The sequence below is a fragment of the Pristiophorus japonicus genome, chromosome 3 (genome assembly GCF_044704955.1).
Source record: "Pristiophorus japonicus isolate sPriJap1 chromosome 3, sPriJap1.hap1, whole genome shotgun sequence".
NCBI classification, from domain to species: domain Eukaryota; kingdom Metazoa; phylum Chordata; class Chondrichthyes; family Pristiophoridae; genus Pristiophorus; species Pristiophorus japonicus.
The window spans coordinates 198,810,055-198,831,636 of NC_091979.1; the positions used below are offsets into that span (position 1 = coordinate 198,810,055).

Consider the following 21,582-nt stretch of genomic DNA (forward strand, 5'->3'; position numbering starts at 1 on the left):
CATGAGTTCTCAATTTCAGCTCATTGTCAGTGAGGAAGGCCAATGTCACTCTCTGTCTCTGTCACTCTCTCTGTCTCTGTCACTCTCTCTGTCTCTGTCACTCTCTCTGTCTCTTTGTCTCTCTATGTCTCTCTGTATTTCTTTCTCTGTCTCTTTTTCTGTGTCTCTGCCAATTTGTGCACAGCAAGCTCCCACAAACAGCAATGTGATAATGGCCATATTATGTTTGTTGTGATGCTGAGTAAGGGATAAATATTGGTCAGGACTCCAGGTATACTTGCCTGCTTTTCTTTGAAATAGTGCCATGACATCTTTTATGTCCACTTCAGAGAACAGGCAGAGCCTTGGTTTAATGTCTCATCAGAAAGAGGGCACCTCCGACTGTGCAGCACTCCCTCAGTATTGCACTGAAGTGTCAGCCTAGATTTTTGTGCTCAAATCTCTGGAGTAGGGCTTGAACCCACAACCTTCTGACTCAGGTGAGAGTGCTATCCTCTGAGCCACAGCTGAGAGATATGACAAAGAATGGGGTGGGGAGAAAATACTGAACAAAAGTGCAATTTATCTATATTTCTATCACAAAATGGAAGTTATCTCTTTCACATAAACCATCACAAAATGATGCTCTCAGTGATTTTGATGAATTGCAACACTGACGTTCAAGAACACACTGGCTTAGGTACTGATATTTTACTAATGTTCTCCCACCCTCCCCCTTCCCTGCCCAGCCTGCACCCAACATAGCCTTGAAAATGACAACTTTTATCTCATGGGGAAGTATGGCATCCCTCCTTATCTTCCTCCATTTCCTCGTGAGGAAAATAAATTGTTTAAAGTTACTAGTGACTTACATTTCCTGCTAACAAATGAGCTATCAGTTGCTCCTCCATCAGAGCCATTGGGCTAGAAATTGGTGTTTTGGTGTTAGCGGTATTTTTTCTTCATTTTTGCGCAAAAATACCATTACAAATACCGCTATTTTTTAAAAGGGTAAAATTGGCAACAAAATGCGGCCGACAGTAAAAATTGGCATTGTATGAGGATTTGCGGTGGAAACCGTGGTTTTCGTCAACTTTAGTCCGAGGCCAATTACTGCTAAAAAAAACAGGCCCTGGGAGGGGGGAAACACACACACACAAAATTGTAAAAAACAAAACATTTACAAGACCCTTAACTAAGTAATCGCTGCAAAAGAATTTAAAAAATAAAAGCTTTAACTTAACTTTTTTGCAGGTCTTCGTACTGACCACTGTTTCTGGGGCTGCAATCCAGCTTTTCTCAGGTGTCTTTTTTGGGCGCAGAATACGGGTGCGCTGAACAGCCAATTTAAAGTTATATTGCTTTTTTTGGTGTTGCATGATGGCGGTCCGCTTTTCAGCGATATTTCAAAACTGCCGGCACACAACTTTGGCCAATTTAGGTGAACACCTTTTAACATCAAAAAAGGCGAAATATCGCCGAAAAAATGGGTGCAAGGCTGGTCATTTGTTTTTATGCCTCTGAATTCTCTAACTCATAAATATTTCTGATTAATTTTTTTCTGTTTTGCACAACTATTATATATCTGGGGAGGCAGTGACAGTTTATCCAAAGTCTTTCCATCCCATTTTCTTTTCCTGCATTGGATTAACCAGCCTATTTTGGGGGTGGGGGAGAGACAAGAGTGGAGAAAATTGTTTGACAACAGAAGCAACTTGCAATTATATAGCGCGTTTAACACAGTGAAACATCCCAAGACGCCTCACAAGAGCGTTATCAAATAAAATCTGACACTGAGCCACATGAGATATTAAGACAGATGAGGTAGGCTTTAAAGTGTCTCTTAAAGGAGGAGAGAAAAGGGAAAAGGTTTAGAGAGGGAATTTCAGGCCTAGATGACTTAAGGCACGGCTGCCAACTGGTTGAGTGAAGCAACGTTTGTGTGACCAGCATAATTTCTTGTCTGAAGGGGGGCCGTACAAGTTGTTCCTCTCCTTGATCTGCGTCCTCGATCTGTGGTAGAGAGCTGACTACCACTTGGCCTAACTCTATCTGACTCCAACTTGAATGAAGTCAGTAAGCTGACCCAGATGCTGACCCATCCCTGCCTCCTTCAAAATTGACGGTCAGTTGGAATGCCACAATGTCTTGAGACGTGACCAAAGTGCGGGTGCTCTTCCCTTGGGCGGTCGTGGTGTTTCAGGAATTTCTGGCTTGTATGCCAGAATTTCTTAATGTAAACAGGAAAAGTTTCTATTTTAGGGAGGAGGAGAAAGGGAGGGATTAAAAATAACAGGAAACTTTACCTTTTTTTGATTTTAAAAATGTGTACTGGTAAAATTACAATTTTTGTCTTGAGTCATCTACTACTTTGGGTAACCCTGTTCTCTACAATCCCATCATCGCCATGGAATTACCCTTCCATTTATTTACACGCAAGAAGTTATGGATTGCAACCAGAAATTCTTTACAATAACAGCCAATTAAGATCCACCACAATGTATTTAAAAAACAAATTACCAGGTAGAACAATCTTAATATATGTATTTATATATATCTGTAGAATAATGTGGAGACATCTCACGGCTGTGTGTATATCTTAGAATCATAGAATCTTACAACGCTGAACAAGGCCATTTGGCCCATCGTGCCTGTGTCGGCTCATTGAAGGTGCTATTCAATTAGTTGCACTCCCCTGTCTTTTCCTATAGGTCTGCAAATGCTTCCTTTTCAAGTATTAATCCAATTCACTTTTGAGAGTTACTACTGAATCTGCTTTGATCACTCTTTCAGGCAGTGCATTCCAGATCATAAGTTGCTGCTTAAAATAAATTCTCCTCATCTCTCTGGTTCTTTTGCATTCTGTCTGAGAAATTCATATTTTCTTGTCACACCGCATGACACAACACATCTGTGTGCTCTTGTCTGAAGCTATGAAAGCAGAAAAATACATTAATTGTTGGGCAGGTTCTTGCATGAAAATGCAACCAGAAATTGCCTTGATTATCTTGGGTTGGAGAGGAAAATATTGAACAGAGTTTTTGCTCCAGGTCGTTAATCGGCGAGTTTGCGGTCAAGTGTGTGATGAGAAAATTTCGGGCAAGGTCTGAATCAGGCTTGGGTATGATAAACCTGATAGTCCAATATCCCATTGGTGCTCACCGTCCAGGCTCGTACATAAAGGTGCCAGCCATGGCCCAGTAGGTAGCAGTCTTGCCTCTGAGTCAGAAGGTTGGGGCTTCAAGTCCCACTCCAGAGACTTGAGCACAATATCTAGGCTGACACTCCAGTGCAGTACAGGGTTATTATAATGGATTATAGATCTAGGCATTGAGGAATGAAGTCCCTTGTTTGGATCGTAATTGATTGGGAAGATGGTGAAATAGATTTTTTTTCTTCCTCTAATTTTCTACCCTTGTCCTCTTCACCTGCTGAAGGTTAAAACTCTTTTCTAGGGTCTGATTCCATGGGACACTTAGCCCCCTCTGGTATCTCTGGTCATTCACATATGACAGACTATAAGCTTCTGCCTCAGCCCATCCGCTGCTGAAGCCCTCATCCATGCCTTTGTTACCTCTAGACTCAACTATTCCAATGCTCTCCTGGCCGGCCTCCCATCTTCCGTCCTCCATAAACTTGAGCTCATCCAAAACTCTGTTGCCCGTAGTCCAACTTGCACCAAGTAAAGTTCACCCATCACCCCCTGTGTGCGTTGACCATTGGCTTCTGGCCTGGCAACGCCTCGAATTTAATATTCTCATCCTCGTATTCAAAGTCCTCCATGGCCTTACCTGTCCCTACCTCTCTAATCTCCTCTAGCCCCACAACTCTCCGAGATGTCTGCACTCCTCCAATTCTCGCCTCCTGTTGCATCCCTGATTTTAATCGCTCCACTATTGGCTGCCGTGCCTTCAGCTGCCTCGGCCCTAGGTTTTGGAAATCCCTTCCTAAACCTTTCTGCCTCTCCATTTCTCTCTCTTCCTTTTAGACACTTCTTAAAACCTGCCTCTTTGACCAAGCTTTTGGTCACCTGCCCTAATATCTCCTTATGTGGCTTGGTATCAGGATGCCAAACAGAAGTGGAAAACCTGGCTTGTTCACTTGCTAGTGCACAGGCACTAATTGCAGCATTCCCACACCATCTGATCTGAGCGGCTAATTGATTATAAATCCGTGATCGAGCCCGAGAGCTTCCAGTTCTTTAGATTTTAAAAACAGGTTAGGGGTATAAAACTCCTCATTCTACATTTCTTTTCCAATCCTTGATTTTCTCTTTCCCCTTCCCCCAGCCCAGTGATTCTGAGATGCTTATCGAGCACAGATTGAACCTGTTGTAATTTTCCTGGTCTTTGGGCATATCAGGTAGTGCATTTATCTGTTGAGCATCATCAGAGGTGCCCGATTCCACTACATCTCTTACCTCTGCACAGTGAAGTAAACATACTAGAAATGCTCCCAACTGGCATGCAGGGTCAAGGTGTTGTTTGGTGCAGCACTACACCAAAAAACCAGAAGGTCTCTCAATTCTTGTTCTGGTCTGTCGTGTTAGCCCAGGTAGCGTATGCTACAGTGAATTCAGATTTTCCAGCATCTGCAGTATTTTGCTTTTGTATTAGTGTATACTACAATTGTCTTCTGAATTCTTGGGTTAAAGTGAAGACAAATCAACCACAGTTTTCATTCGTAAGTCCCATCCAGAAACACGTCTGTCTGTGCCTGTGTCTGTCTGAAGGCAGAAGCGGGCTTAGTTGTGATGCCCTCCACAGTTGAACAGCTTGGCAACAGTCACTCAGGGATGTAAATTTTCCCATTTAGGTTATTTTCTCCACCCTCCCTTCCCTCCCCCCAATATCATCAATTTTCCTTCCAGATAAGGTGGAAGGTTTTCAACATTCTAGACATTGTACCATTTCACATTTGAAACACGTTTTATTTTTATTGGTCAATGTGCCTTTTGCTGCGGGTGCTAACAGTTGTGCAGCTAACCTGATCTTTCTCTGTCTCTCTCTCTCTCTCTATCTCTGTCACATACTCACACTTGCAGCTTGAGTACTGGAGTTCTATTACGGTGCGGCATTATGAGGAGACTTTCCTCCTTTGTTTCAGCAATCTTGTTTTTTGAATGCTTTGACTTCTGAAGACCAAACCATTGTATCGATTGTAGTCATTTGTTCTGTAAACACGCAGCTGCAGGAAGAACAGCAGCACAATGCCTTTGTTCTATTTATTTGCATTTGACTTGTTGGAATCTTTTTTCTTAAATATCCTTAAGGCCTTGACAGATGCATTATAATCCAGTCACCCTACACTATTTACTTATTTGGGGGAATGGGTTAAAAAGCTGTGATTTTGCAGAGTCCCAGCTGTTGTTGGGTGTAACCTCATCCATCTTGTCTTTTTTTTTGACAGTGATTTGACAAAGAAGGTGGAGTTTTCTGGAGACGGTGGTCCTCTGGGAATCCATGTAGTGCCCTTTAACTCTACACTGAGTGGAAGGTAAAGTATCCAAAAGTACATCTATACTTAAAACTACAGAGAGATTGTGTCCCTTGGGATCAGGTTCCATATGGTGCCTGTGGATATGCTGCTCCCAACATGAGCTCTGCTGCAGCTGAGCACTGGTTCAATAAAGTGGGCTTGAATGCAGGCCTTATTGACAAAGCATTGTTTCTCTGTCAATATGTATGTTTACAGAATGTTACAGGTTTGCAGTCCATAACAATTTGGCCTCAAGTGAGATTGGTATTGACACAATTACCTATGGAGGTCATTGAGTGAAATTAGTAACTTTGAGGCAGAGTGAAGTTAGAGCTTTTCTCATATATCCATTATTATTTCCTTTAATCAAGGGTGAGCATTTCAATTTAACAATTGTTTTTTAAATCTCGAGGGCGAAAGAATGATCAGGCTGAGGCTTTTTTCTCCAGAAAAGATAAGGCTGAGGGGTGATCTATTAGAGGTCTTTAAAATTATGAAGGGGTTTGATACAGTAGACCTAGATAAGATGTTCCATATGTAGGGGAGTTCCAAACTAGGGGCCAAAAATATAATATAGTAACTAATAAATCGAATAGGGAATTCAGAAGAAAGGTCTTTACCCAGAGAATGGTGAGAATGTGGAATTTGCTCCCATATGGAGTAGTTGAAGCAATTAGCATAGATGTATTTAAGAGGAAGCTAGATAAGTGCACGAGGGAGAAAGTAATAGAAGGATATGTTGATAGTGTGAGATGAAGAGGGGTGGAAGGAAACTCGTGTGGATCAGAAATACTGACACAGACCAGTTGTGCTGAATAGCCTGTTTCTATGCTGTAAATTTTATGTAAATGCATCAAGTTGTTCATTTTTCTTCTGGGAAATAAGCCAAAAAGTCCCATGGATGGGGTCATCATGCATTATTGTATTCTAAATGTGTGCCACACCATCATACTGCATGTACCATGTATCGTCTCCCCATGCCACCCACCACTGGCTGTTATTTTTTTCTATCATCATGGTTTGCATTTTTATCAGTTCCACAAGTGGTGAAGAAACAATCCCATAAACAATCGAACCATAGTCTCTTACAGTACAGAGGAGGCCATTCGGCCCATAGTGTCTCTGCCGGCTCTTTGAAAGAACTATCCAATTAGTCCTACTCCCCTGCTCTTCCCCCATAGCCCTGCAAATTTCTCCCCTTCAAGTATTCCTTTTGAAAGTTACTTTTAAATCTGCTTCCACCACTCTTTTAGGCAGTGCGTTCCAGATCATAACAAGTTGCTGCATGAAAAAAAATAATGCTGCTGTTTTTTATTATAAAAATTTTAAAAGTTAAGTTTTCTGTTTGGGAATTGTGGTTTCTATTGAATGGATAACCTTTTCTGTTAAAAACCAACACTAGTGATGCCTGCTGCTAGCCCCCTCACCCAGAACTCTACTACAACAACAACAACCTATATTTATATAGCACCTTTAATGTAGTGAAACATTCCAAGACGCTTCACAGGGTTATTATGAGATAAAAAATTTGACACCGAGCCGCATAAGGAGAAATTAGGGCAAGTGACCAAAAGCTTGGTCAAAGAGGTAGGTTTTAAGGAGTGTTCTGAAGGAGGAAAGAGAAGTAGCGAGGCGGAGAGGTTTAGGCAGGGAGTTCCAGAGCTTAGGGCCATGGCCACCAATGATGGATCGATTATAATCAGGGATGCTCAAGAGGCCAGAATTAGGGAGTGCGGACATTTCAGGGGTTGTAAGGAGATTAGAGATAGGGAGGGGCGAGGCTATGGAGGGATTTGAAAACAAGGATGAGTATTTTGAAATCAAGGCGTTGCTTAACCGGGAGCCAATAGAGGTCAGCAAACACAGGGGTGATGGGTGAACGGGACTTGGTGCGAGTTAGGAGACGGGCAGCCAAGTTTTGGATCATCTCTAGTTTACATAGAGTAGAATGTGGGAGGCCAGCCAGGAGAGCATTGGAATAGTCAAGTCTAGAGGTAACAAAGGCACGGATGAGGGTTTCAGCAGCGGATGAGCTGAGGCAAGGGCGAAGACGGTCGATGTTATGGAAGTGGAAATAGGCGGCATTAGTTATGCTGCAGATATTTGGTCGAGAGCACTTTTCAGGGTCAAATACGACACCAAGGTGGCTCAGACAGAAGTTGGGGAGAGGGATGGAGTCAGTGATTCGGGAGCGGAGTTTGGCGGGGACCGAAAACAATACCTCGGTCTTCCCGATATTCAATTGGAGAACATTTCTGCTCATTTAGAACTGGATGTCGGACAAGCAGTTTCACAATTTAAAGACCGTGGAGGGGTCGAGCGAAGTGGTAGTGAGGTAGAGCTGGGTGTCATCAGCGTACATGTGGATATTGACAATGTGTTTTCAGATTGTAATGCCAAGGGCAACATGTAGATGAGAAATAGGAGGGGGCCATGGATAGATCCTTGGGGGACACCAGAGGTACTGATGCAGGAGTGGGAAGAGAAGCCGTTGCAGGTGATTCTCTGGCTATAATTAGTTAGATAAGAATGGAACCAGGCAAGTGCAGTCCCATCCAGCTGGGCGATGGTGGAGAGGCGTTGGAGAAGGATAGAGTGATCAACTGTGCTAAAGGCTGCAGACAAGTAAAGAAGGACAAGGGGGGATAGTTTACCTTTGTCACAGACACAAAGGATATCATTTGTGACTGATGAGAACCGTTTCGGTGCTGTGGCAGTCGCGGAAACTGGATTGGAGGGATACAAACGTGGAATTGCGGGAAAGATGGGCACGGATTTGGGAGATGTAATGAATGCACCTGTGAATCTGCTCACAGGTTTGTAGAGAGAGTTGGACTGGAATGCATCGTCACCCCCGGCAACCAAATTTTAATTTGATTTTATGTTTTAAAGTTTAATTTGTTTTAATTACCAGGGGTTTTAGTGTCTCCCTCCCCTTTTATAGGGGGCACTTGTAAAATATGTAATTTTAATGCCCTAAAAAAACACAAAAAAAAACCCTACAAAAATACAAAAAAAACCAAAAAATACAACCAAAAAAAAGGGCCTTGGGAAATGTTTGGAGTGTCCCCCAGATCAGGGGGCACTTGATCTAATGTTTATTTTTGTTTACTCCAAGAGTTGTAGAGAGAGTTGGACTGGAGTGCATCGTCACCCCCGGCAACCAAATTTTAATTTGATTTTATATGTTTTAAAGTTTAATTTTTTTTAATTGCCGGGTTTAAGTGTCCTCCTCCCCTTTTATAGGGGGCACTTGTGTGTGTGTGTATATGTGTGTTTTAGCGCCCCCCAAAAAACTACAAAAAATACAAAAAAAAACACAAAAAAAAGGGTGCTGGAAAAATGGTTGGAGTGTCCCCCAGAGTGGGGGGCACTTGATTTAACTGGTTAATTTTGTCTTCTCAAAAAGAGTTGTAGAGAGAGTTGGACTGGAGTGCATCGTCACCCCCGGCAACCAAATTTTCATTTGCTTTTATATGTTTTAAAGTTTAATTTGTTTTAATTGCCGGGTTTTAGTGTCCCCTCCCCTTTTATAGAGGGCACTTGTAAAATATATGATTTTAAAGCCCAAAAAAACCCCCCAAAAAAACAAAAAAAAGGGCATTTGAAAAGTGACTGGAGTGTCCCCCAGATCGGGGGGGCACTTGATCTAACTGTTTATTTTGTCCCCCAAAAGAGTTGTAGAGAGAGTTGGCTTAGCCAGTCATTTGATGTTCACAAGACTCAATAAAACCCCAGCCAGTTGGGTTCAGGGGATCCACGATGAGGCAGGTGGTTGTCAGCCTGGTGGATGAACTGGTAATGTGTAGTGTGATTGTTAAACCTTTGTTAATAAACCAACTCGTTCTTACAGCAATGTGTTGCTATGAATTCTTAAGCAAAGAACCCATGAAGCAAATACATTACAGGAGGCGACAACATGTTCAAGGAATTTGGAGAGGAAACGGAAGTTGGAGATGGGACCATACAAATTACTATACGTGAAGCTAGCACCTCATGTACTGAGCTAATTTGGCATATCAAGAAACTAGCTGCATTGCATTGTGGGTAGAAAGCATGGCCTAGCAGCTATCGAGACTGTCGTAGAAGCTCCCAATCGCAGCATAGGAACAGGGGTAGGCCATTCAGCCCATTGAGCTGTTCCACCATTCTGTTAGATTCTGGATGAACTGTACCTTAACTCCATTTACCCATTTAGCCACCTTGGTTCCATATCCCTTGATACACTTACCTAACAAAAATCTAGTGATCTCAGTCTTGAAATTTGCAGTTAACCACCAGCATCCACAAGGAATAGTTGAGGCGAATTGCATTGATCCCTTTAAGGGGAAGCTAGATAAGTACACAGGGAGAAAGGAATTGAACGGTATGGTAATAGGGTTTGATGAATTGGGATAGGAGGAGGCTCGTGTGGAGTAATAACACCAGAATGGACTAGTTGGGCCGAATGCCTTGTTTCTGTGCTGTAAATTTGATGTAAACCACAGCTTTTTGGGAGAGAGAGTACCAGATTTCCACATCCTTTGTGTGAAGCAGTGCTTAAAGATACTCGTGTTGATGTAGGTAAAGAAGCTAAGGACATTGGTGAGACAATGGCTCTGAATTTGTGGCTCCTATGGGCACGTACTAGGTGTGCACGTGCGCCTAGGGGCCCTGCAAGTTCCAGGTTTAAGTATGGGCCTAAACCCGGAACGTGCAATCTGTCAAGAATCCGCTTGACAGATTGCACGCATCTGGAAGTAAAGAGCCTCCATGGGCTGAGTTTTGCCCAACTTCTGCCCAGTGAATGCCCTTGAAAAGGTCTGCTTTTATCAGTGTAAGATTTTTAAAGGGACAGAAAAAGACATTTTTTCAATAATTTAAACATTTAAAATCCTGTTAAATAAGCTAAGTTCAATTTTAGACCATTTAAACTATGTAAATTTATTTTTCAAAAAATTATTTTTTGTTTTAAATAAGTAATTAAATTCCATTTTGATTAACTTTAAATATGTAATGTTTTTAAAACTATATATTTTAAATGTTTGTGTTTTTGGTGGTATTCCCATTCATACTTATGGTGATTCCATCACCACAAGTATGAATAGGAATACCCCTACTTGGATTGGTTGGGCCAGCCCATGAGATCCCCTGGATGCGTGCGAAGCACTTAAGTCCCTGTGATACGTGGGCCTTTACGCAGACCTTCGCCTAGAGGCTCAGGACCGCAAGACTCTGAACCTCCCGGACCACCAGGTAGATTCATAGAAATTTTTCAGGTCGGAGGCATGTGAAGCGTCTGCACCTAACCCCGGAACTTGCCTTACGACCGTAATTTCTGGGCCAATGGTTCTCTGCAGGGTTACTACAACATTTTTTTTGATAGGGCAAGCTAATGTCAGCAGATGAGAAGGATATTTGTGCAAACAGAGCTCCTTTCATGCCAAGGACACTGCCTTGTCAGCAGATGGCAAGCGTCATGGCTTCAGGTTGGAAAGAGACGTTTCACCTGTAATTAGTCACATCACATACATCGTCCACGATGATCCCGGACAGACGCTTATTTCAGACAAATGGCAATGCACATTTGCCAACAACATAGCAGTCAATTACAAAGGCGCTGCTTATAACGCATTAAACACTGTTTAGGGCAGTTCGACCAGCTGTTCGCACCTTGTTAAAGCACGATTACTGTAGCAGTGTGTCTGTCATCATGTCCTTTTACGATTTCTACGGCATGGATCAGGCAGCCTTGCTGCCTCCAGCGTCTCCCCCCTCTCCTAAAAGCAGGGGCCTCTAGAACTCCTGCGATTGCCACAAGCCCGTCTTGCCAACTGACTTGCCGCTTCCGATTGCCGTGTTAGAGTCAGATTTCTTGGGCAGGAGCAGAGCCTGGATGTTGTCCGGGATGCTGCCCTCGGAGGTGGTGACATCATAAGCAGCTTGTTGAGCTCCTCATTACTTCAGTTGCCAGGGGTGATGCGCGACAACTTGTTTTCCTGCGCCACGTTGCCCGCTAACTCCAGGATCTCTGCCGCCAGATACTCCAGGACCCCAGTCCCGGCACTTTTGCACGGCATTTACATTTGGAAGGAGGTGAGAGTACTTTTTTGCACCGTAGTATATAATTGAGGCAAAGCAGTCCAGCAAAAGATTCAACCAAAACTAATAGTATTCTGACAGCAAGTATAAAAAGAAAGGAGAGCGGGCAGGTAAGTGGAGCTGAGTCCACGGCCAGATCAGCCATGATCTTGTTGAACGGCAGAGCAGGCTCGAGGGGCTAGATGGCCTACTACCGTTCCTAATTCTTATGTAAAAGTACTCTTCTTAAATTTCTTGGTGACATGGTATACTGTGTATAGTGGACAAATCGCATTGACACTAACTCACCTATAAGCGATGGGGATTTTATGTCCAAAGATGCAAAACTTGCTTGTCTTCCCAAAATGAAGCTGCCATCAGAGGAAGACATGAAAGCGGAAAACCTTCAGGGGGATGTCTGTTCACTGCATTGTGACTGTGCACCATTGAGTGTAAAATCCCTGAATAAGGAGTTAGCCCAATTTCCTTCGCTCCACCATTGCCGGCCATGACTTCAGCTGACTAGGCCCTAAGCTCTTTAATTTTCTCCACAAACCTCTCTGCCTCTCTCTCCTCCAAGATGCTCCTTAAATCCTGCTACTTTTACCTGCCCTAATATTTCTTCATTTGGCTTGATGTCAAATTTTGCCCATGAAGTGCCTTGGAATGTTTTACTATGTTACAGGCTCTATATAAATGTAGATGTGGAGAAATCTACCACCCAGTTGAATTCCTGTATTTGGGCAGTCAATGGCTTAATAAAACCACAGAAGTTAAACATCTGGACTGTGGGGAATTCTGGGTGCTCACCTCCACAATCATTGCTTATTAATGGGAGTGAAGATTGAAAATCTTAATAGTTTGTCAACCGCATATTTCTAATGTGTTTTTTTTAAGTCCCTGATGAACATACATAATGTTTTAAACATGATAAGGTTGTTGCCCCTTGGCTTTACATCTACCGCACATCGACTGTAAAGGTTTAGTATTAAATTCCTTGGAGAGAAAGAGGGTAAAGTGGAGAAGCACTAAGGGATCAGTAATAGACCTGAATGAACAGATGATCAATAATAATCACAGAGGTTCATCTATAAATGACTGGATTTGAAATATCGCAGTTGCTCCAGAACTCGGATTTTTTAAAATTTATTTTATATTCGCAACTTTTACAAATTTCCAGGGAAATGTAAGCATAAATTTTAATCAGTGCACTCAGAGAAAATACCTTTTATAAAACAGCGGTGAAGAATTGAAATCATTACCTTTTCAACCACATTGCTCATTTTAGCATTTAGCAAGATATTGATAGAATTAGTTGGTTCAGTGGCATACAGTTTTAGTGCACTAGCATTCTGCAACACAGAAAACTGGAACCCTGATTTGTACCTGCAACTAATCGGCTCAGAGAGATCCTGATTCTAATTTGGCTATCAACGGATGATCAGGACAGGCTGTGCATTTCCCAAACCCCAACCCCATCCCCACCCCTACCGCCATTCTGGAGAAGCAGCACCCAGGGTGTGATACTTCCTACCACTTGATTTTTTTTATTTTCCCTGATTTTCATCGCTCCACCATTGGTGGCTGTGCCTTCAGCTGCCTCGGCACCAAGGCCTAGAATTCCCTCTCTAAACCTCTCCACCTCTCCTCCTTTAAGACCAAGTGTTTGATCACCTGTCCTAATCTCTCCTTATGTGGCTCCTGTGAAGCATCTTGGGACATTTTACTATGTGAAAGGCACTATATAAATGCAAGTTGTTATTATTTACCTTTACTGTGTGTGTAAAAAGCACAATATGTGCGATGCTTTTCCTATATGACTGCAGCTTCCATCAAGAATTTCTTTTGTGGTCGACCATGGTAGCAAATCTCAGCATTTCTAAATCTCACACTTAAAGAATGAGTTTGCAACCACTGATGCTCCGTACTACTTAAGCAATAAATTAGCAGGTTCTCTATTTTCTAAAGATGGTGACCCATGCTGAAGTACGGATCCATGGTTGTGGCCAGCCCTCTAATCCTTTGCCAAAGTCGCTGTTGAATTATTAATTATACTTTGAGCGGCAGTAGGCTATTAAACTCGGGGAGTCATAAACGCACCCAATCCTGATGCACACAATTATGTTTTTTTAGCAGTGCCCACTTGGGATAGCAATTGGGACCAGACGTTGCCCCCTGCACCCTCCACCTCAAAGCCAGAAATCTTGAGGCAACTTGCAGTGCTTTGCATCACTGTTCCATGGTTATGGTCAACTAATTTGGCATAGAGCAAAAATTGAATCTGGGAGTTTTGTAGTTTATATGGCATGATTGCGAAAACAATTTTTCAGCCTATAGATGTGTGTTATCTGCATTCTGGCATTCAGTATCCAATTAATTAATCCATCACTCTGTTTGCATTTTTGTTTTTGAAATAATTGCAAGCATATAATAATCACTTAGCCTTGAAAGATTATGGGGCAGAAATCCCGGTCTCCCAGGCCCGTACGAAGTTTCTACGGACCCGGGAAGGATTCGAAAAAGCCGGTTTTCAGCGCGCAATGCGCATGCGCTGAAAACCGGCTTTTCCGATCTGTCAAGCTCGATCATCCGCAGATCGGAAGCGAGGACATTTGCTTGGGCAAGATTGCGGGATTCACGCATATCTTGCCCAGCAAATATCCTCAAAATTCTTGCACCTGATAAAAGCAGGTGCATAGCCTACTTTTACAAGCGCAAGTGTTTTAAAACATACATAAACACAATAAAATTAAATTAAATAAACACATATTATTGTTTAAAATCTCTGCCCACTAAGGTAAGTTTATTTAAAACCATAATTTAAAAAAACTTTGTAAAAAAACAGATAAATATTTTTTTTATGACATTAATAACTTTAATTTAGATGAATCTTAAATATGTAGTGTATATTTTTTATTAGTGTTTTGGGTGTTTGGGGGGGGTTTCTCATTCATAATAATGGGAACTCCAACTTACGGAGTTCCCATTATTATGAATGAGAAAATACTGTACTTTGGCTGCCCAGAGCCATGTGACTCCAGTTCCAGCTTACGGATGTCCCAATGACCACGCGCTGTGACCCGCAGGGAGTGAAAGCTTCAGGACCGGCATCTCGAGCGTGTGCAGCAGGAACAGGTAAGTGCGCATTTTTTTTCCTTTTTTCAGTTGTTTGTATTGTGTTCCGAACACAGATGAGACTGCACAGAGTAACAGAGACCTCAGTCTTTATTAAGACACTCCAGAGTGAGGAACAGGCCTCAGGGGCCGGCTTATATACAGTGCTCCCAAGGGATGCTGGGACTTCAGGGGATGCGCTCCCTGGTGACGGAACATGGGAGTGTATGCTTTACAGATACACAACATCAGTCCGCCCCCCCCACCCCCCGCCACCCCAGCCTACCCCAACCCCAAAGTCAAAGTGAAAACTATTTACAAGGTGAGGCGGTTGGGGGCCTTTCTTTCCCTGGTGGACCGCCTCGGTACAAATGTCTGTTCTGGTGTGTTGGCTGTGCCCTCGCTGGGCTGGCGTGTTGTTGGCCCTGCAGGGCTGCTGGGTGAGCCTGGCCTTGCTGGGCTGTTGGGCGTGATGGGTTTGATTTCTTGGTCCGGGGTGATGTCGTTAATCCTTTGGGTGTGTGTTGTGGGCTCGAAAAAGGTGGTGTCTGCTGTGGGTTGTTCAGGGCAGTCTGTGAACCGCAGCCTCGTTTGGTCCAGGTGCTTTCTGCAAATTTGTCCATTGTCTAGTTTGACTACAAACACCTTGCTCCCTTCTTTAGCTATCACGGTGCCCGTGATCCACTTGGGACCATGTCCATAGTTTAGCACATACACAGGGTCATTCAGATCAATTTCCCGTGACACAGTGGTGCGACCATCGTTTACATTTTGTTGCTGCTGCCTGCTCTCTACCGATCATGCAGGTTGGGGTGAACCAGCAAGAATCTGGTTTTAAGTGTCCTTTTCATGAGTAGCTCAGCCGGGGGCACCCATGTGAGCAAGTGGGGTCTCGTGTGGTAGCTGAGCAGTACTCGGGACAGGCGGGTTTGGAGTGAGCCTTCTGCGTCTCGTTTGAGGCTCTGTTTGATTGTTTGTACTGCCCTCTCTGCCTGCCCACTGGAGGCTGGTTTAAACGGGGCCGAGGTGACATGTTTGATCCCATTGCGGGTCATGAATTCTTTAAATTCGGCACTGGTGAAACATGGCCCGTTGTCACTGACCAGTATGTCAGGCAGGCCATGGTTGCAAACATGGCCCTCAGGCTTTCAATGGTGGCGGTGGCAGTGCTTCCCGACATTATTTCACATTCAATCCATTTTGAAAAAGCATCCACCACCACCAGGAACATTTTACCGAGAAACGGACCTGCATAGTCGACATGGATCCTCGACCATGGTCTGGAGGGCCAGGACCACAAACTTAGTGGTGCCTCTCTGGGCGCGTTGCTCAACTGAGCGCACACGCTGCATTGTCGTACACAGGACTCGAAGTCAGAGTCGATACCGGGCCACCACATGTGAGATTTGGCTATCATTTTCATCATTACTATACCCGGGTGTGTGTTGTGGAGATCCGAGATGAACGTCTCCCTGCCCTTTTTGGGTAGCACTACGCGGTTACCCCACAACAGGCAGTCTGCCTGAATGGACGGCTTGTCCTTTCGCCACTGGAACGTCTTGATTAGCTCTTGCATTTCAACGGGGATGCTGGCCCAGCTCCCATGCAGGACACAGTTTTTTACTAGGAACAGCAGAGGATCTTGGCTGGTCCAAGTCCTAATCTGGCGGGCTGTGACTGGTGATTTATCATTTTCAAAAGCTTCCATGACCATCAACAAGTCTGCGGGCTGCGCCACCATCGACAAGTTTGCAGGCTGCGCCATTTCCACCCCCGTGGTGGGCAATGGTAGTCGACTGAGACCATCCGCACAGTTCTCGGTGCCTGGCCTGTGATGGATGGTATAGTTATACGCTGATAGCGCGAGTGCCCACCTTTGTATGCGGGTCTCAAATTATGAGACAATCAGACATGGTTCTGTACAAGTTTAACATAACTTCTCTGCTTTTGAATTCTATTCCTCTAGAAATGAACCCCAGTACTTTATTTGCACTTTATGGCTTTTTTTAACCTGCATTGCTACTTTTAATGATTTGTGAATCGATACCCCTTGATCATTTTGCATCTCTACTCCATTTAGTCTCTTATTTTCCTTATACCTGCTACCAAAATGCATTACCGCACACTTATCTATTATTGAAATTCATTTGTCAATTACATGCTCATTCTGTAAGTTTGTTTACAGTAGAATTAATTAAAAGCTTTCAGTTCGTCATGTAAAAAATCTATTTAATAAAATATTACTTGTCAGAAAAGACTGGGATAGTTACACAACTATGCATTGACAAACATTCCAAAGCCCAAGGTGAGCTGAAACAGGCATATCTATTCGTGCAATTTGTAGTAATTTTAATGTTTTCAATGTTTCAGCCCATCCCTCACGTCACTATAGCAATGGCTGCACAAGCAGCAAGAGCAGCGGCTTTCCTATGACGCTGATGTGCTGTACGTCCAGATGCGTTATTAGAATATTAATCACAATGCAACCAGACAACTAACAAATATTAAGTGCTGTAGTCTTTCGTTCACAGTAATAAGAATTGAACAAGAATGGGTATCCGTATTTTCAACTTCAATCACTTCCATTAATAAACATTGTCTTCTTGAACCAGCACACCGCTAATGTAACATGTCACAAATGCAGCACTTATTCACATGTGCAAAAAACACATACACAATTGTGTCACTGAGTTAAAACAAAAAGCAGGAAAAGCTATGATTTAATAGAAATAAACATTCATCTTTCTTCCTGGACAGGAGAACCAATCAGACTGACTTGGAAATGTTTACTAATATGTTGATGTAAAGATGCTAATTTACAAATTTTGCTTCTAATGTTATTTTCTCAAACATTCTCCATAATGTTAATCCCTGCTCTTATCACAAAAAGTGTTGAATTATTTTAGGTACTAAGCATGAAATAGCGGGAAACAAACTTAATTGTACTCTTGTCTCCTATTTCAAACATTTATACTAAATTGGAATTGTACATTATCAGTTTAATTGAAGTACTTTCTGTGTCTTTCCCAATAAACAAATAGTGGTTTCTTCTAAAGTAGCTTCCTGCAATTTTTATATATAATTAAATAACTCTTGTTACTATTAACACTCCACTAAACATTTAAGAGGAAATCTGTTTACATTATTCCTGGGACATGTTCGGACTATAGAACGACAGACAAAATAAAATGGTTTGTGTTTTTCCCCATTTTTGGTTCTCTTCCTAAATGTCTTAATTATATATGTATTTTTTAAGTTAATGAAGAGTAATATGTAACTCCTACAAATCCTCCCCATCCTCAACAGCATAGTTGCATGTTTGTGTAAAGCTTCAGTCGATCACTCAAAATCAAATATTGAGAAATTGCAATTTTAAAACATTTTAAGCAATTCAGAGCCTCTTTAAAAGCATTTGGACTTCAAGACCTGGTTGAAACTTGATTTTTGCTTCTTTCTTCCAAAATCATATTTGAAATTTGGGGGGGGTGTTGGGAAGGGATATGTTTTTAACACTCATTTTTTGGGAAACGTTCATTAAAAACCTTTAAATTCTTTCAAGTCTCATTGCAGCTTTGACAGAAGTTGCTCCAAGTTTCTCTTTCCTTCTTTAATGCTGTCATTAAACATACATCAAAAAAATTGTAAAATCTCTCATTCCAAACGAAGCTCAAAAAAGAAAGTGAATAAAGTGGTTAAACTTCCTAAGAAGGTGGTGAGGTTATCTATCCCCAGCCTTGGCGATGAGTTGGGATCAGGTTTGGAGAAGTTGTTGCCTCTCTTTCTGCTGTTTTCTTAACTGAAGCAAGGCCCGAGGTATATGAAACCCTGAAAAATTTACTTGTGCCTGCCAAGCCAAAGGACACATCACTTAAGCAAATTCATAGTACTACAGTCCTGAGCCCCTGGAAATTGCTAAAACTTATCGTTTCGGAATACGAGATCAGTTAACTGAAGAAAGTACCAGTGAATACATTGTAGCATTAAAAAAGCTATCAATTCACTGTAATTTCGGAAACTTTCAGGACCACGCATTTTGCGTGACCGCTTTGTTTGTGGGATGAAAAATGATGCGATCAGAAGAAAGTTATTGACAACTCCTAACTTGACTTTTGATTTAGCTTGTCAGACAGCTATGTCAATGGACATAGCCAACCAATATTCCCGAGAATTTCATACCATTTCCAATCATCAGCCTGCAGGTTGAAAGTAACAGGCAGCTGAGCTCCACGGTCTCAGCACTGGCAAGGGTAACAGAGCATTGAAGTCATGCTATCAGTGCCTGGGACAACACATTATTCAAAGTTGTCCATATGTGAAGGTAGAGTGTTTCTTCTGCAGGAAAACTGGGCATCTTGCGAAGACATGCCGACTGAAGGGTAAATGAACTTTCAAAGCTATAAGTAGAAATCCCCAGAGACTACATAGCATGGAAGAAAGAGCTACACATCATCAAGAGCATGATGACAGCAATTCGAAATGTATAATTATCCATGTAGATGTTGCAGGAACCAAGATACCCACAGAAATCGACACTGGTGCATCCGTGAGTGTACCACTGGAATCGCTATACTTCAGCAAATTGCGTGATTTCCCATGGAAGAAATCAAGATAGAGCTGCGAGGCTACTTGGGAGAGAACATTTCTGTGGTAGGTTGTATCACCGTACCGGTGAAATACAAAGATCAATTTCAGAGCTTGCCTCTCTTCGTAGTGGCAGGCGACAAGCCTGCCTTATGAGGAAGAAAGTGGTTGGGATCACTGAAGCTGGATTGGAATAAGATTTTTTGTGTTGAAACGAGATTTGCATCAAAGGATGATGTCATCAAGAAGTATCCGAAGGTGTTCGGCGAAACAGGCAGTCCGATCCAAGGCTTCAAGGCGAGTGTCAGGGTACAGAAGGACGCTAGACCAGTTTACTGCAAGCCACGTCCCGTACCATATGCACTCAAGGTGAAAGTTGAGCAAGAATTCAAAAGACTAGAGACTGAGAACATTATCTCTACGGTAGATCTATGTAATTGGGCTACACCCATTGTTGTACCTAAGTCAGATGATAAGGTAAGGTGATTATAAAGTAACCGTAAATCAGGTTCGAGAGGGTAATTTCCCCAATACGTTGCCAAATGTAGATGATTTGTTCACAACACTGACAGGTGGTCAGATCTTCTCAAAGTTGGATCTTACAAATGCCTACTTACAACTTGAACTGGATTAGATAAATACTCATCTAGGCCTATAACAATTTAATAGATTACCATTTGGAGTGTCTTCTTCCCCCGCCATATTCCAAGGGGTGATGAACCAGATTTTGCACGGTATTGAAGGGGTAGTATGTTATTTCGATGACATGCTAATTTCAGCACCAAACAGGCAAATTCATAACAACATATTGAATGAAGTCTTCAAAAGACTAGAGAAGCACAGAGTACGAATGACTGCTTGCAAGTGTGAGTTATTTCAAAACTCAGTGGAGTACTTAGGGCACAGAGTAGACAAAGATGGTTTATATCCAACCAAGGGAAAGTTGGATGCAATCAGAAATGTACCCACTCCCAAGAATATCACTGAACTTTGATCATTTTTGGGTCTTTTGAACTATTATGGCAAGTTCCTACCAAATTTTGGCTACAGTATTACATCCACTGAATAACTATTGAAAAAACAGATCCATTGGAAGTGGTCAGAAGAATGCGATACAGCATTCAAGGAGTGTAAAAGCAATTTGGTAGAGAGCACCATGTTAGTTCACTATGATGTATCTAAGGAGATCAAGTTAACATGTGCTGCCTCTCCATATGGAGTTGGGGCAGTGATCTCTCATGTATCATATAGTGGGGAGGAGAGACCAATTGTTTTGCTTCATGCACTCTCAGTGCCAGTGAGCGTAATTATGCACAAATCAAAAGGGAAGCTTTGGCATTAATTTTGGGGTCAAGAAGTCCCACAAATACTTGAATGGTCATAAGTTTACCTCGTTACAGACCATAAGCCCCTAACAGCAAACCTCCATCCAAAGTCCCCAGTTCCAACATTAACTACAGCCCATATGCAGAGATGGGCTTTGATTTTGCCAGCATATACGTATGATACTGAATGCAGCTGATCACAGTAATGCTGATGCTATGTCTAGATTGCCTTCCCCATCACAAGTTACATACGATAGTGAAGAAGTGCTCTATTTTTCATACATTGATGAACTGCCGATCACAGCTCAAGAGATTGGTTGACCAGTTATGTCAAAGGTGTATGATTACATCGCAAATGGCTGGCCAAACCAGGTAACAGCCAAACATGTTCATCCAGTCTTCATTCGTAGGAATGAATTATCAGTCGATAAAGATTGTATCATGTGGGGTGCAAGAGTGGTTATACCAAATAAATTCGTCCAAATTATTAGGAGATCTTCATGACCAACAGCTGGGAATGTGCTTGACCAAGCAATTTACTTATGGTGGCCAGGTCTAGATAAAAATATAGAGTACACCGTCATTCAGTGTACAACATGTCAATCGGTAAGCAAGAAACCACCATCAGTACCTTACAGCCATGGAAATGGCCTCCCAGGCTATGGCAAAGGTTACATATCGATTTTGTTGAGCGAGAAGGACAACAATTGTTCATTGTGATTGATAGCCATTCGAAGCGACTAGAACTAGGGGGCATAATCTTGGAATAAAAGGGTGCCCATTTAAAACTGAGATGAGGAGGAATTTCTTCTCTCAGAGGGTTGTAAATCTATGGAATTCGCTGCCTCAGAGAGCTGTGGAAGCCGGGACATTGAATAAATTTAAGACATAGATAGACAGTTTTTTAACCGATAAGGGAATAAGAAGTTATGGGGAGCGGGCAGGGAAGTGGACCTGAGTCCATGATCGTATTAAATGGTGGAGCAGGCTCGAGGGGCCGTATGGCCTAATCCTGCTCCTATTTCTTATGTTCTCTTTCCATCTC

At 42.5% G+C, this 21,582-nt stretch overlaps 1 protein-coding gene across 4 annotated transcripts in view; it reads left to right on the forward strand.

Annotated features, from left to right (window-relative positions):
- Positions 1–21,582, forward strand: part of LOC139260068 (partitioning defective 3 homolog B-like) — a 1,396,127-nt gene that overhangs the window by 551,206 nt on the left and 823,339 nt on the right. For all 4 annotated transcript variants that reach the window (XM_070876196.1, XM_070876197.1, XM_070876199.1 and 1 more), the window contains one exon: positions 5,389–5,475. In XM_070876196.1, the coding sequence (XP_070732297.1) occupies positions 5,389–5,475 (87 nt within the window). The remainder of the gene's footprint in view (positions 1–5,388; positions 5,476–21,582) is intronic.